Genomic DNA, 17,053 nt, shown 5'->3' with positions numbered 1-17,053 from the left:
CTAGGTAGGTTGTCGTTCTCACAGAGATACTCACAGTTCCTCTACTGTCCCAAGTAAAAATTTTTCAAATAACAGCTTGTATAATAATTTTAAAATACAATCTATCTTTTCATTTTTTAAATTTTATTGAAGTATAGTTGATTTATAATGCTGTTAATTTCTGCTGTACAGCCAAGTGACTCAGTTATACACATATATTCATTTTCATATTCTTTTCCTTTACGGTTTATCACAGGACATTAAATATAGTCACCCATGCTACACTAGGACCTTATTGTTTAACAATTTGTATAATCTTTTTTTTTTTTTTCAGTTTGTATAATCTTATTACAAAGAACTTGTATGGTCTAACTAGTTAGAATAAAATACTCTTACCAATTAATCATCAATAATAATAAACACTTTCAAATTTCAGTTTTAATTTCTAGCATCACATGAGTCTTTCATTACTTGAAAAGCCATAACCCAGCAACTTAAAAAAAAAAGCATACACACAATAAAACTGAAAAGATGATTCTATCGTTTTGTGGCATTTTGTCACCAGTTACTGGTATTTTTGTCACCAGTTATTAGTATTTATTTCTATATGTTCTATAAACACGGCACCTTAATGTAAACATAATCATGCTCACACAGGGAAAGCTTAAACTATAGAAAATGTACACAATAGGCAATAGTCACATGTGACTATATCTTAAAATAAAATTCCATACCGTAAGAGTAAAATATGAACATGACTCACCAGCCACCGGCCATTATTTGAAGGATGGTAAAAAGACGTGATGCTGTTAAACAAACCAGCCAAGTGCTTTTGCACCAGCTTACTTGGTCCACCCTGTTCAGATAAAAGAGCAGCAATATTATTACCCACGTAATTCTGTAAAATTGAAAGGGTGAACAGGCCCAGGCCTATATACAAATCACTAATGTGGCTCACATTCATCCTGCTGGCAAAAACCAGTTCCACCTCTGAATGAAAGTCAGAAACAATTCCCAGATGAATTTCATATAAATCAAGAAGCCTACTAAAAATAAGGGCAACTTATTGAAATTGAACCATAAAATGGAAAAGATATCTCTCAATTCAGAGTTAACAGTATCTTTTACTGTTTGCAGGTAAATAACTTTTGCCGCTAAGGCAGTCATCTTAAAATAACTAAGTATACAACATTAAGCATAAAAAGCATTCCTTAAATGACTGAAGAACTCAAGAATTCCTCATTGCAGGAAATATAGATTTACATAAATGCATTCACATATTTATTAGTACTTCTAAATGTTTCAAGTGATTAAACTTGTTATATTTGACCATATTTTGACTCAAAAAGATTTTTTTTTTCTTAATCTATTACCAAAACAAACACACAAAACAACCAACCAGACAGCAATATAACTAGGGTTGCACGGGGAGGGGGAAAGGAGGAAAAGGCTAACACTCACTTTACCAAGTTGAACAACCTTGGGAATATAGGACTAAAATATAATATAGAGGCCTTGAAACTGTCTGTTTCAAGATGATCTTTTTCAAGAAACAGCACAGATTCATAATGTATGCAAAATAGCAAGTCACTGTGTCACATACTCAAAACTAACATAGTATTATACACCAACTATTATTTCAATTAAAAAAAGAATCAGCACAGACCTAAAGTAGACTATCCAGTAACACCAGGAGCATGTCTTCCTGCTGAAATGAAAGTCACATTTCCCCACAGTCACATTTCCCAACTTAGATCAAACTATTGAGACCATAATTCCATAGCAAAATACCAAAAAAAATTTTCAAACTTCTAACATTGTTGACTGTTAATTATATTAAATATTCATATTTAACACAAAATGAAGCTGCCAATACAAACAACTGTGTGAGCAACAGCAACTAAAATGAGCCTGATACCAATCACTATCTGATCCTGTTTTCCCTAAAGCCCAAGTTCCAACTCACTGCTTAAAAAAGATGATAAATATTCAAATGTTTTTGCTCTTATTGAATATCAGAAAGAAAACGGGATTTCCCCTCTGTTTAATAATAAAATAACAACCAAAAAAGAAAAGCTTGAAAGTTTCTTTTCTTTTCATCTTACAATGAAATTTACTATCTAAACTTCTGAGTTTCTCTGCTGGCTCTGTGGTAAAGAATCTGCCTGCCAATGCAGAAAAGACAGGTTTGATCCCAGATCTGGGAAGACCCCACATGATCTGGAGCACCTAAGCCCGTGTGCCACAACTAATTAGCCTGTGCTCTAAAGTCCAGAGCCACAGTTACGGAGGCCCATGTGCCCTAAAATCTATGCCCCACAACAAGAGAAGCCACCAAGGGAGAAGCCCGCACACTGCAGCTGGATAGTAGCCCCCAGAGCTATGAGAACCCAGCACACGCAAAAACAAATGTTAAATAGTTTAAGAGCTAAACTTCTCACAACCATTCTGTCTTTTCAACAAAAACAGCCAACTGAGCAGTGTAACCAGGGAAAAAATAGCAAACACAGAACAACAGTGAGTGTCACATGCAGAGTAATTCAAAAAGGAGATAACTGCGAAGCAATATGAATGAAAACTTAAGAGAATTATGGTATAAAAGTTGTTCCAATACTCTTATTTAAAAGATGATATAAAAATGTAGACTGTACTTTTACTTCTCTTCAATGATGTTGGAAAAATAATCCTTTATGCTTCTCTCTCTTCACTAAGATTACTTTGTCAACAAGCTTTGTGTTCAGTGTAATGTTTTATGTGAACACTGACAATAAATGCATTAATACTGAGCATACACCAAACTGCTTTCAAATCTCACTTTACCAATTTGACTTGGGAAAGTCCTTTTACCCATGACTCTGGTTCTCAGCCTGCAAAACTGTTACAGACATTCTGAATCTCTAGAAACTCTGTCCCCCTACTTAGAGTATAACTGACCTACAACTCTGTTAGTTCCAGTACATAACACAGTGATTTGGTATTTCTATACATTACGAAACGATCATTATAATCAAAACTCTGAACTTCTGACCCTTACTTTAAAGGCCCATTATTTAAGGAGATTTATAAATGGTACATTATGACTACATTCTGAGTCTGAGAAACATAAGTTTACTGCATCAGAAAATATCCAAGAATCAAATGACCAACTGAGCCACTAATTTAGACTTATGCGATTATGCAGAATTTCTGTACGGTTAACCCCAAATTTATAGGAACTATATAAAACAAAACATAATGTACTACAAACCATCATGGCAGTGATCCATACTACAGCATGTCCTATATCATAAGCATTTGTTAAAAATCTTGGAACTAACACTTGACTGCTTCCCACTGGGAGGTTCAAGCTTCTCAGAATTCTTGTAAATACCTTTACAAAGAAACAAAGAATTAAGGGTAACTATTGACAAATAGCAAGTAATTCGTTCATTAAATAACCTACGTGTTATATATTGGTGTTACGGTATATATTTTCATTTGATTAGTTTTTATGACATACTGTTTGGTAATGTGCTTTATTCCTTAGGAATTCATATAAATAACTGGATACCTTTTTAAAATGACACTCTGAGGTCACAGGCATGCAGTTATGAAGCACTCAATACTCAGGTACCCCAAAACAGGCCAGTGGCACATAGTTAAGCATAAAAAGGCAAACAGTAGGTAACTGTAGTTCAATGTGAAATATTCTGACTACATTCTGCCTCGCTAAATGCACACAAAATTACTCTTCCTATGTTTTCATTCCAAGCCAAGGATGCACAAAAATATTTTCTAGCTGATTTCTCTACCTCTTTAAATTTTAAGGCTTGGCTTTCCCCTAAGAATCTGCATTTTAATCAGTCATGTAAGATCTTAATACAATTGGATTTATATTTAAAACATAATTAAATACGTCAAATATGGGGGCTAACGGAGGGAGAAATTTACTTCTCCATCTTAGTTTCTACTGGCTGGCAACAGAGGGAGGCAGCACAAGCAAAGGCAATCAGAGCATTTGCCCCTGCTGCTCCCCAGCCCTGCTCTAGTGCCCGTGGGCATCAGAATCACCCACAGCCCGGCTCCAGGCCTCCTGAAGCGCCACAGGCGATTCTCCTGCATGGGAACCACCACCCGAGATGCAGCATACCTAGAGACGCTTTCCAACTTTATTTACTCTTGGAAAGTACACAATGTGATTTTAAAAGTGGGGAATACTCTACAAGAACTAACAATACAGTACAAAAAATTCACTGGAAGGGACCAATGTATGACACCTTGAATAATATTCTTAGTACTTTATAAATTACTCACTCTGAAACTTAAATTCATGCCCTGCATTGGTAAGACAAAAAAAATCAAACATTTATGATAGCTTGATATGATCTAATTACTTTTTGAAAATAAATGACCCATCCTTATAAATTACTTATGTTTTTACTAACAATCAAAGAATTTGATTGTTTCTGTGCTGCTAGAAATCAGCAACCACACACATTTCTCCTTAAAGATACAAAGATGATGTCAGTGCTACTGTATTTGTTCAAATGTTCTTAATTACCTTTGGTACGTATGGATCCCAATCTATATACCCTATATTATCTGTAGCCAATCGAGCAAAGAGATTTACTAGTTGCTGAAAGTAAACGAAAAAGAAAGACAGTTAAGTAAATACATTTGTTATTTTTAGGGGTCACAGTCACATCCTTTATCCATTTGTTCTTTTCAGAACAATCGTTATTGGCATAACTGAATTTAATATTTATATCTCAGTCTTTTCAAATTTCCAAATTTAGGTCCTGATTCTCGTCACCCATACAAAATCAAATGCAGTTGAAATGCTTATTTTTAAAAAAAGGAGATAATAAAGCATCATCCACAGTGCAAGAAACAGATAAAGAAGTTTTTAATCAAATACATGTAGAAAACATCCACTAGGTATCCAGCACCATACGAATGAGGGGTACAACAGGGCCTTCCTCTTCATATACTTCACAGTACATGCATATACTTCCAGATAGTGATAAAACCAAAATAAATAAATAAATATAAAGAAATGTCTAGTTCTCTTAGAATACAGCAAATACAATTCTAAAAAACTGATTACAACATCGCTAATAGCCAATTTTAAGGGGACAACGAAGGATGAGATGCTTCGATGGCATCACCAACTCAATGGACATGAGCTTCAGCAAGCTCCGAGAGTTGGTGATGGGACAGAGAAGCCTGGCATGCTACAGTCCATGGGGTCGCAGAGTCAGACAGGACTGAGCGACAGAACTGAAGTTACTTATCAAATGATCTAATAGTTACTTCCAAACTAAAATGTATATAAGAAAAAAACAGGATACTCACCCCCTCCCACTGTGGGAGATTTTGCACTGAAACCCAAAGGCCAATTAATTCATCAAACCAAAGTCTGAAGAAGAAAAATGTTATGAATAGCAAGTGATTTACAGAAAGTGGTTTAAAGCCAGATATCCTTTGTATTTTTTTAAAATCTATTATTCTTACCAAAACTACACAATCTAGAAAAAATAACACTGAAAGTTACAAACTTAATGGAACAAAAGATTACTTTTGTCTGAATATTCCCTTTTCAATTTATTTAAGCTAAAAGGAATAATCTCATTAAATTTCTACTCCATTGCTAAATAACTGTCTATCCCTATCTAACACTGTTAAGCTTCTCCTTCCTCTCCATACCTTTCTCCTTTAATGCTTTCCTTTCACTACCTGTTCCTGCAACTCTCCCTTACTCTCTTTTCTTTAATAGGCCAACTAGTAATTACACCATTAACTAGCACTACAGCAATAGTTCCATAAAAGAAATGAGTCACAAAACAATTAAATTAAAGTGGGAAAAAAATATCTCAAAGTAAAGAAAGTGAAGAGAATACAGGGGCAAAAACACACTTGATTATTAACCAATTTTCACAAATGTCAAAGAAATTTAAAGTTTTTAGAAGTCTGTAATTAAAACTAAAATTTCATAAATATACAGCTAGATACAAAATTTCTGACTTGACAGACAGAAAAGATGTGACATCTCACTATAGAAAACATGCTGGGAGAGACGGTTGGAGGGCCAAGCATAACAACCCTCCCATCCGTAATATGCTGATAGGTACTACTATCCTTCTAGCTTTTTTTTACACCTGTTCCTTTTTTCATAAAAGTACAATCTAAGTATTTTTCATTCTAGGGTTTATTATATACCTGCAGTTATGAGAGAGAGAGAGAGAGAGACCCAAGAAAAACTATACTACATGATGAGGGTTAAAATCAAGGTTTAGAAAAACATTTTTCCCTTCTCTAAACTCTATGCAATGTAACATTTCCATCACTGCCTATTTATTGAAATTTTCAATTCCTTTTTGCAGTTATCATTCTTTCTCTCCCAATATCTTTGAAAGCCCACATCTTATGTGGCTTGATATATAAATGCCTTACTTTCTCTTTATTTACAAACTGATATTTAATTGTTTTAGCTTTCACATACACTTCAAGTGTAAGAAACATAATGCTTGAGTTGGTAATTTCTTTTTTACTTATTACTGTGCTAGTTTGCCTACATATACATACATACATACATACATATATGTATATGTGTATGTGTGCATATATACATATATGCATTCCCTATTGTATTCTAGAATCTATTGATACACACACATATATACACTTACTTAAAACCTTTATGATGAAGTTCTGGAGGAAGGGAGGTAGGAAGAAATATTTCAAAATAAGTGATGGCCTTTTGCATTGTTACATCAAAAGGACACATTAAAGGCCGCCATTCTTCTAGCATCTCAGCTGTGGCATCTGCTGGAAAATACCTAATAAAAAAGAAAGTTTTCATGTATCTGATCACTGAATAAAAGCTCTACATCATTATATGACTGACAAGAAGGGAGGAGAAGGGGAATGTACTCATAAGATAATATCACACACTACCAATGTCAAGTTAGCTGACAAGAAACACACATTTTTACAATTCTAAAATAAATAGCCTGTCACACTTAAGTTAGATAAGGTAAATTTTCTTCTTGTCTTTGGCCCTGGAAAAATGCTATAAAGCTGATAAATCTCAGATAAAACACAAAGTCATTAAAGTCACCTACAAACTTAAAACATGATTGCTGTTATTTTTTCCTTCCTGTGTGCTATATAACAGCAATAGAAAAAAAAAAAAAATCCTGTCACAGAGAACCCAGTCTATATAAGAAACAGACAATCAGCAAAGTGAGAAAGAATATCAGCCCAGGAACCTCTTGGCACCTAAGGAACAAACCATTTACCCTCAGTAGACCCTGAGTTCTCCTGTGTATAAGAAACGACTGAGCTAGATGATCTGGTCCTACAGGCTCTAACATTCTAAGATATGGGCAGGAGCATCGCTGGGGCATGGAAGATTCCGAAAACTAAAAGCAGAAGTGTATAGACAAACACAAAATGAAGACAAGCAGATAATGATGACCCATTATTCATTTGGGTATGGAATGGATACCCAAATGGGGAGGCAACTGGGGTTTAAAATAATGACAAGCATATTAAAATTTCTGATTTGAATACGGGCCAAAAAAAGGAAACCCTTGCAAATACACTTGGAAGTTTGGCCTCTACATCATATTATTAATCTCATTATATCTTTATATCTTTGTGCTACTAGAATCATACTTCACTGCCTATCTTCAAAGATCTTATACACTGAATCCTCTTCCTAATTTTTCAGAGTCAACTGTCAGCCGAGTAACCCAGAATAAAAGCTTGGCATTCTACAAATTATCTAAGAACCTAAAACCCAGTAAATACCTCAGTGATGATCAAATTTCACAAAATGACAATGTTCACTAGTAGCTTATTGAATAACTTAGGTTAGTTCTTAAGCTTCTTAAAAAGGAGACATTCTATATCTTGAAAACACGTTTGTCCAAGACTGACTAGTATAGTAGGTCAGCAACAATATCTGATCTATAAACTAATTTCAACTCTTATAATAAGCATATGACAAATATATAAATTTCCATTCAAAAGAATTCACTGCATTCATACCAGAAGTATGTCTTAGAACAGCCTGATAAATAAGAATGAAAAAATAGTTCAAGACCATACATCTAGACTTTCTAAATTCTATCCACATTTATCTTTAAACATCAGAATATGGGATATTTAAAGTCAAACAGTCTACTGAAATGGAAAAAAAAAAAAAGTATGGGCCACCTTCTTATTATTCATTTTTATATAATACCTACAAGGCTCGTTTTGGAAAATAATTTTGACTTAAGTAACAATACTCTAGGGATATCTTTCAAATGAAGCCAGTTATACACACATTATTGCATTCTTACTTTCTAATGGGTGACTGACACCCACACCACTTAAACCTTTCTGAATTTATAAATGAAATCTGAAAAGTTCAGTTCAAGAGTTGGAAATAATACTGCGCTCAGTGACTAACATCACAATGTCAGACACTATATATATCTTTAATTTCCTTTTCAAGGCATACTAAAGATGGGGAAAAGTCCACAGAAACAATAAGAAGATTTATAAATTGAGAAGCTACTTACGGTCGGCAGCTCTTCACGAGTGTTTTAAGAACATTTTCTACAGAACTGGGGGGAAAAAGCCATTTGGTAAATTAGGTTAGTATATTTTAAGAACAGATATAATTCAATTAATAAATATCTCTAAGATACACAGTTAGATATTACCTGTGTACACGCAATAACTAATCCTTCTCTTTCATACACATAAAAGTCTAGTGAAGTGAAGTCGCTCAGTCGTGTCCGACTCTTTGCGACCCCATGGACTGTAGCCTACCAGGCTCCTCTGTCCATGGGATTTTCCAGGCAACAGTACTGGAGTGGATTGCCATTTCCTTCTCCAGGGGATTTTCCTGACCCAGGGATTGAACCCGGGTCTCCCGCACTGTAGACAGACGCTTTACCATCTGAGCCACGAAGGAAGTCCTAAGATTCCTACCTAAATGCTGTAATCTACTCTTTCCTTTGTCTTCACTTTGTTCATTCTATACAATGAACGAAAGGGAAGAAAACTGGAAAAAGGGCAAATCATCTTCAATCTTTACAAAGCGGGCAACAATGACCATACTTATCAACACATCAAGAAGTATGCTTGGAGGCTTCAAACAAACAGCAAAGTCTAGAGTGCTGCTATCAGCAGCTGCTGGAGACTAGTTTTCTGTATCCTACCGGTGAGAGTTTAACAACCCTCCAAGGCACTGTATTGCCAGGAACAATTATCAAAATAACAACAGCCACCTTTTTGACCAGCTACTTAAAAAGTTAGTTGATGAATATTAAAGGCTGTAATTTATTTTCCAACTTGTAGGTGGTTCAAGTGACTTTAGTAAAGCAAAATAAACACTGGTATATGAACTTATAAATAACACTTCTATTTTAATGAAAAGTCTAGTGTGTACTAGTTTAAACACACATCACCAGAATGGAATACTTAAAATATTAACTAGGCCACAGTCAAAAGAAGGTCAAATACAAATCAACAAAACATAGAGTGATTCTGAATTGGAATTTTAAAATACATGTGTGCCTACTTATAGTATGATGTATACAAGCAAAAATAAAGCTAGTCCCTACCGCTCAGGAGAAAAAATTATGGGGGAAAGAGGTAACTTTTAGGCAGTGCTTCCACCTGACACTTTCTCATTAAGCTTCTTGGAATTCTTAAGTCCAAAAGTCTATCCAACGTCTCTGAAAGCTTAAGAACTAATCTTAAGAAATTCTTAAGGAAATTCTAAGGAATAACACAAACCAAACTCAGCACAAGTAATCAATGTAGTATATAACCAAGGAAGAAAACTATTAACTTCATTACTTGAAACAGTAAGAATCTTCTTTAATTTCAAAAGTAAATATTTAGAACAAAATTAACTGAAGAGGAAATTGGGCTACAGCTCATGAGGTAATTCTAAAATAAAGACGATGACCATATGGCTGGAGAGCCACCGTGGAGCATCTTCCGATTATCAAAGAGAGATAACTTCTCTTACAAAAAAACTCACCAATTCAGAATCAGAGTTTAATTGAGGGAACACCTAAGCTTGCCTAGTTTTTGTTTTTGTTTTTTTTAAAAAGGTGGGGAGAGTGAGGCAAACTTCTCTCCAACTACATTTACAACTCCCTGAAGACCACAACTATGATTTTTACTCCTGGGCATTTCTGAAGGGCTTATAACAAGGCTGTGTTCATTTACATATATACATATATTACTAACATATTTATATATTTATTAATTTACAAAGCTCTATAAACCTTTTCTATCAGGGCGATAAATAAAAGCATGGATCTTTGGATCTTCTTTTAGTTTGGACTGAAGACCCCCACTGAGAAACAAATTTTAGAACTCATAGGTAAGATGTGAAGGTCCATCAGGTTACAAACAAAATAAGAGATCAATTTAAATATAGATTTTAAAAAAAGGTAATTCTAAACAAAAAATTCTAAACTGGTAAACTTATAATTCAAGGAAATAAGCAGAAGATCTATAATTCTACACTTCCTAATGTCTGTTTTCATGTTAACTTTACATTTAATTTTAACTATTTCTGTGGCAGTATTTCTATTTGATAGTACAACACAGAAAACCTGCTATGCTTACTGGTAACTTTTCTATTCTACCAACAAATTTTCATATAATATCAAAAATGATTCTAGAAAGCCAGTCACAAAAGGCTGCATAGCTATGCTTTCTCCAGTTCCCTTCATGCTTCAGAAGGACAGGTGGTTATTGTAAGACTTGATAGCTGTCACTCCACTCACTAGAGGAATGGGGTGTGTGGGAATGTGATTCAGTTCATCTAAATGAAGTCAAATTCAACCCATCCTTATGTATAAGCCTGTGCCAATGGATTTATGCTCTTTATCCAGAAAAGGGTACAATCTCTCTAACCTGTGATATCTGTATAGTGACCTTTTGTGATTCTTGTAATCTCTCAAGATGAAGGGAACAATGTTTCTGTTTAAAAATAAAATAAAAGGTTAAGGCTAGATGCTACTAGATTATATTTCACTAATTTTTAGAGGGAGTGAATAATCACTTAAATTTTCCCAACTGTTGGCAATTTCTAATGTTAAAGTGACAATTCAAAACACTTTTTTAAAAAAATAAATCAAAAGGGATCTAACAGAAGAACTGAGCTTTGGGTGGGTTTTCTCAAACACTCTTCCCTCTTAGTTAAGGCATGTTAGGTTGGAAAGAAAGCCACAGTATATCATGTAATGAATGGTTCACAGCTTGGGCTCAGAGTTAGACAGATTTGAAGGTGAACACTTGTCCAACTATTTACTCGGAGAGAAATATTATATAGCCTTATATCTATATAAGAACAGTAATACCTACCTCTCATTAGGCTTTTACAAAAATTAAACAAGATAATGTAAAGAAAGCAGTTACCTGGCCCAGAATGAAGCACAATAAATGTTAACTATAATTATTTCATATTTAGCCAAAATAAATTATATTTCCAATCTCCTTAAAAACTAAAATTTTTTACTAATTTTCCTTTTATACTTGTTCTACTGCCTCTGAGTAGCTATTAATTTATATTTAGGAAATGGCATCAAAATAGGAAAGTCTTCCCCCAAATGCCACCCTATTTATCAGGGCAGAAAGTAAGTTCCTGTCCCAATTCTTGAGCTCTTGTCCCAGTTTCAACAGATGACTCTGTGTGAATTTTCCTTTTTGGGAAGCAAGTTCCTTATGATTCCTTACGTTAATAAAGTAAATGCCAAAGATGTAGCAGAGAAGCCTGAGGAAAGCCAAAAGCTTTGGCCTCCAGTTCCTGAGATAGTGGACTTATATAAACCGGACTATGTTCATGTCAAAATCAAAGAAATGTACAGCAAATGACAGTCAAGACGGGAGTCGTAGGGACTGCCCATGGCCAGAACGTTTAGCTTCACTTCACAATTCTCAAGCTAAAAATTAACTTCAGGGTAATCAGACTGGCTTTTTTATAAATGAACTCGGAAACTGTAACCCTGGTATATTCTACATACCTCTCCTTCAACCTCCCTGTAACTTAATACATCCATTGTTTCCTGCTTTCCTAAATCAAACAAATCTACCATCAGTTAGTCAAACACTAGCCATCTCAAAGCTAATCTTTTAAAACCTAACATTGCTTATCGGCAAGCAGTCGTTTATCACAGCCACTTCACACAAAATTTTGTTGTTGTTCAGTCGCCAAGTTGTATCTGACTCTGTGACCCCATGACTGCAGCACGCCAGGCCCCACTGTTCATCACCATCTCTCAGAGTTTGCCTACGTTTATGTCCATTGAATCGGTGAAGTCATCCAACCATCTCATCATCTGCCCTCTTCTCTTTTTCTTAGTGTGCTGTCTAGATTTGTAACTTGTAATATGCTACTCCAGTTAAGTGCGTGGGACACTGTTTCATGACATAAAACCATGACCCAAAGATTCAAATGCTTCTTTTATGAAGTAAACAGTAAGCAGCTCTTAAGTTGCTAGTATTAAGTTCATAGCTGGTACTAAGTTCACAGATCTTCCCCAATTTTAATTTTTCTACTGAATAATAATAAACAAAACCCCTACAAATTGTTTCCCCAGTAGAAAGTAAGACAGATTAAGAGTAAAAAGGGTATTTTGCCCCTGAGGCGAAAAGAAAGGAGGACAATGAGGGAAAGGAAGCAAAGGAGAAGGAGGAGGATGGGACAGAGAAGACCAAGGGAAAGGAGAAGCAAGTTTATAATCCTTGCTCCAAACAATGGAACCAGCTTTTAAAATCATGTTGAAATGCACGGCATTCTAAGCAGTGGTTTCAGTAAAGACAACTACATAAGGCACAGGAGTTTAAGACTTGAAAGACAAACAGTTAACAAATGAAGCAACCTTTCACTTTTGATTACTAAAATAGTATTCTAAAAATAGTCATCAGCACATGCAGTCAGCTGACAGAACTGTTTCAAAATGTGTCAGAATATATCTAAGACAAAAGTACTCAAAACAAAATACCAGTTCCAAAAGCATGCCATATTAAAGGGTTCTTTAAGAAAATTTTCTAAAATAAAATGTTTATAAAAAGTCCCTTGGTTATGAACACTTGCTATTCTACTGTATTATTTATAAATAGAATCTTTAGTGGAAAGTACATTTTTAAATGTTCTCAGTGACCACCCCCCCCCCCCATCTTAGAAATTCAGGGGACAGAGACTACCTGTGAAGAACAAAAAGTACTGTTATCTGGCTCTCCAAATAGTATCTCTAATATTGCTGCATAAGAACTAAGACCATTAGATTCCTCGGGTATTAAAAATCAAGGCAAATGTGATGAAGAAAAGTCCAAGAAGCAAAGAATTCAAAAATCTTTCAAAGTTAATTGTTATATAACTTTAAACAGTGTGACCTGAATGGAAATACAGTAACAGGTTCTCCTTTCCAGAGAAGTAAAATATGATAATAACAGTAAAAAGATTACAAGAAATGAGACACAATGAATAAAGAACTATAGTCCTGAAAAACTGTTTTAAGTATAATTTTCTATCTTGTTTTTTAAACAGAAGACACATTAAGCTCCAAATTTTGTCCTACGGTGCGGCCTCTCACCAAGGAAGTGCCCCCTCAAAAGTAGTTCCCAGTATTCTTCCTGATTCCTTAAAACTGGAACAATCATCACCAGGTTTAGAAAGAGGCTGCATCAACAGAGCTGCACTTCACAACGTGTGCTCCTTTTAGTGGAAGCATACAGCCCGGTATGTAAGTACTTCAAGCCACTAGGCCAATAAAGCTCATCTTCCTGGAGCATCAACTTTAATCAAGAGATACATAGGGAAGAAATTTTTACTTATGAAAACATGACTTAATAAGCTTAATGAAGATATGAATGTTTAAGATAAAATGTAAAAATTCCAAGAAATTCCTCATACCATACCTCTTAGGAAACCTCTTTGGGGAAAGGGTAGGAGGTCTTTGGGGAAAGGGTAGGAGGTATTAAGTGGACAGTCTGAGATGCACAGGAACAGGAAGAATATAGGTTTGGAAACTAAAAGACCTGCATCTTACAGAATTAAAAACAGACAAAAAGAAAGTGCTGGACTAGTGATAAGAAAACAGGAAGGGCTGATTAATGAGGCAGGAAACTTTAACTTGCATGGAAGCAAGAAAAGAGAAAACAAATCCTTAAGACTTTAACCACATGCAGGGAGCATTCTGGAAATGTAAGGGACATTTTTTATTATCACAATTAGTAGGGAGGACTCATTGAAACTTTAGTGATTAAAAGCCAGGTATACCAGATATCCAGCAATTCACAGAACAGCCAAACTCAACAAAAAATTATTATTGCAAGACTTTCAAATATCTCAATACATGGCCATATAGATTAAAACTTTTTGAACATAAAAGATAACTGTTTTAACGTTAACTATTTTTCACAGTTTATTAATAGACATCGAATCTCTAGGAATACAACTAACAAATAAATTGAAGGAAGGCTGTATTTTGTTTTGCTGAAAATTTTACCTAAGGTTATTCATGATTTCTAAAGAAAAAATTACAGCATAATGGCAATTCTGCTGCCACATCTGATTTGCCAAAACCAAATCCTTGAGCATATACAGATTTGCATATAAATATGTAACTAATATTGATGATTGTTTTAGAACCAAGTATCATTGGCAGTTAGTGATACACAAAAAATGAGGATGTTACAGAACTTCATTAATAGTTTTGTTGTTGAAATGCTTCATGTTTTTTTGGACTGTCATCCTTTTTGGGTAGGGCACAAAAGGCTATTCATGCTGTAAAAATTAAACACGGACATTATTTATGTTGGCAAAAGTCAACTGCACAAATTTTATATGGCTTCATATACTAATGTGTCTTTTCCTAATTCATCCTTTGCCTCTATTTCTTTCACATGTAATAATGTTCAAAAATAATGTTGGAAATACTAGTAACTATCCCACATAATTAAATAAAGAATTACTGTGACACTATGTTATAAATAGGGGCTTTGCTGGGGGTTCAGACTGTGAAGAATGTGCCTGCAATGCGAGAGACCAGAGTTTGATCCCTGGATTGAGAAGATCCCCTGGAGAAGGGAATGACTACCCACTCTGGTATTCCTGCCTGGAGAATTCTGTCAACAGAGGAGCCTGGTGGGCTACAGTCTATGGGGTCACAAAGAGTCAGACATGACCGAGCAACTAACACTCTCACTTTTTCCCTATGTTATAAATAAGGTCAGCTCACCTGCCAGAGTATCTTACTTCCTTTTTTCCCAGTCAGTAGTCTGAAGTTAAAAGTTATTTCTCGCTCTCTTATCAGATGTATGATCTGTTATTCTGTATCCTAGTACTAAATTTTATTTTAATGTCCACTAAAAATACTGCTCTTACGTTTTCTTGTACTTCTGATACAGACTGTGTTTTGCCCTTTTTTACTTATAAATTCAAACTTACTCATTATAAATAGACGTAAAATCTGAATACCATACTGTTTTACAGTGTAATAGCGCATGCACGTTTGAAATACAGATTGCTTCAAATAAACTTTGTTGTTGTTCAGTTATTAAGTTGTGTCTGACTCTGTGCAACCCATGGACGTAGCAAATTGGCTCCTCTGTCCTCCACTATCTCCCAGAGTTTGCTCAAATTCATGTCCATTGAGTCGGTGATGTTATTTAACCATCTTATTCTCTGCCACCCTCTTCTTTTGCTTTCAATCTTTCCCACCATCAGGGTCTTTTCCAATGAGTCGGCTCTTTGCATCAGGTAGCCTAAGTATTGGAGCTTCAGCTTCAGCATCAGACCTTCCAAAGAATATTCAGGACTGATTTCCTTCAGGATTGACTGGTTTGATCTTTGCTGCTCAAGGGGTTCTCAAGAGTCTTCTCCAGCACTACAATTCAAAAGCACCGATTTTTGACACTCAGCCTTCTTTATGGTCCAACTCTCACATCTGTACATAACTATTGGAAAAATCACAGCTTTGACTAGATGGACCTTTATCGGCAAAGTAATGTCTCTGCTTCTTAAAACGCTATTTAGGTTTGTCATAGCTTTCTTTCCCAGGAGCATGTGTCTTTTAATTTCACAGCTGCAGTCACCATCTATAGTGATTTTGGAGTCTAAGAAAATAAAGTCTGTCATTGCCTCCACTTTTTCCCCTTTTATTTGCCATGAAGTGATGGGACAAGATGACATGATCTTCATTTTTCAAATGTTGAGATTCAAGCCAGCATTTTCACTCTACTCTTTGACCTTCATCAGGAGGCTCTTTATCTCTTCACTTTCTGCCATTAGAGTGGCATTATCTGCATATCTGAGGTTATTGGTATTTCTCCCAGCAATCATGATTCCAGCTTGTTCTTCATCCAGCCTGGTATTTGGTATGATGTATTCTGCATGTTAGATAAGCAGGGTGACAACAGACAGCCTTTTTGTACTCCTCTCTCAATTTTGAACTAGTCAATTGTTCTATGTCCAGTTCTATCTGCTGTTTCTTGACCTGCATACAGGTTTCACAGGAAGCCGGTAAGGTGGTCTGGTATTTACATCTCTTTAAGAATTTTCCACAGTTTGTTGTGATCCACACAAAGGCTTTAGCATAGTCAATGAAGCAGAAGTAGATGTTTTTCTGGAACTCTCGCTTTTTTGATGATCCAACAGACGTTGACAATTGATCTCTAGTTCCTCTGCCTTTTCTAAATCCAGCTTACACATCTCGAAGTTCTTGGTTCACATACTGATAAAGCCTAACTTGAAGGATTTTGAGCATAATCCTGCTACTATGTGAAATGAGCCTAACTGTACAGTAGTTTAACAATTTTTTGGCACTGCCCTTCTTTGGAATGAAAAATGACCTTTTCCAGTCCTATGGAGACTGCCAAGTTTTCCAAATTTGCTGACATAATGAGTGTAGCACCTTAACAGGATCATCTTTTAGGATTTTAAATGGCTCAGCTGGAATTCCATCACCTTCACTAGCTTTGTTTATAGTGATGCTTTCTAAGGCCCACTTGATTTTACACTCCAGGATGTTCGGCTCTAGGTGACTGACCATACCATCATGGTTATTAGGGT

General features: G+C 35.3%; 1 protein-coding gene across 1 annotated transcript in view; it reads right to left on the bottom strand.

Annotated features, from left to right (window-relative positions):
• Positions 1-17,053, bottom strand: part of PSME4 (proteasome activator subunit 4) — a 96,414-nt gene that overhangs the window by 53,698 nt on the left and 25,663 nt on the right. The window contains exons 4-9 of the mRNA XM_069583337.1: positions 8,532-8,576; positions 6,648-6,797; positions 5,314-5,377; positions 4,520-4,594; positions 3,227-3,349; positions 743-835 (exon numbers count right to left, since the gene is read on the bottom strand). Of these exons, the coding sequence (XP_069439438.1) occupies positions 743-835; positions 3,227-3,349; positions 4,520-4,594; positions 5,314-5,377; positions 6,648-6,797; positions 8,532-8,576 (550 nt within the window). The remainder of the gene's footprint in view (positions 1-742; positions 836-3,226; positions 3,350-4,519; positions 4,595-5,313; positions 5,378-6,647; positions 6,798-8,531; positions 8,577-17,053) is intronic.

Source organism: Ovis canadensis, chromosome 3 (genome assembly GCF_042477335.2).
Source record: "Ovis canadensis isolate MfBH-ARS-UI-01 breed Bighorn chromosome 3, ARS-UI_OviCan_v2, whole genome shotgun sequence".
NCBI classification, from domain to species: domain Eukaryota; kingdom Metazoa; phylum Chordata; class Mammalia; order Artiodactyla; family Bovidae; genus Ovis; species Ovis canadensis.
This window is presented reverse-complemented; position numbering and strand designations above follow the sequence as displayed.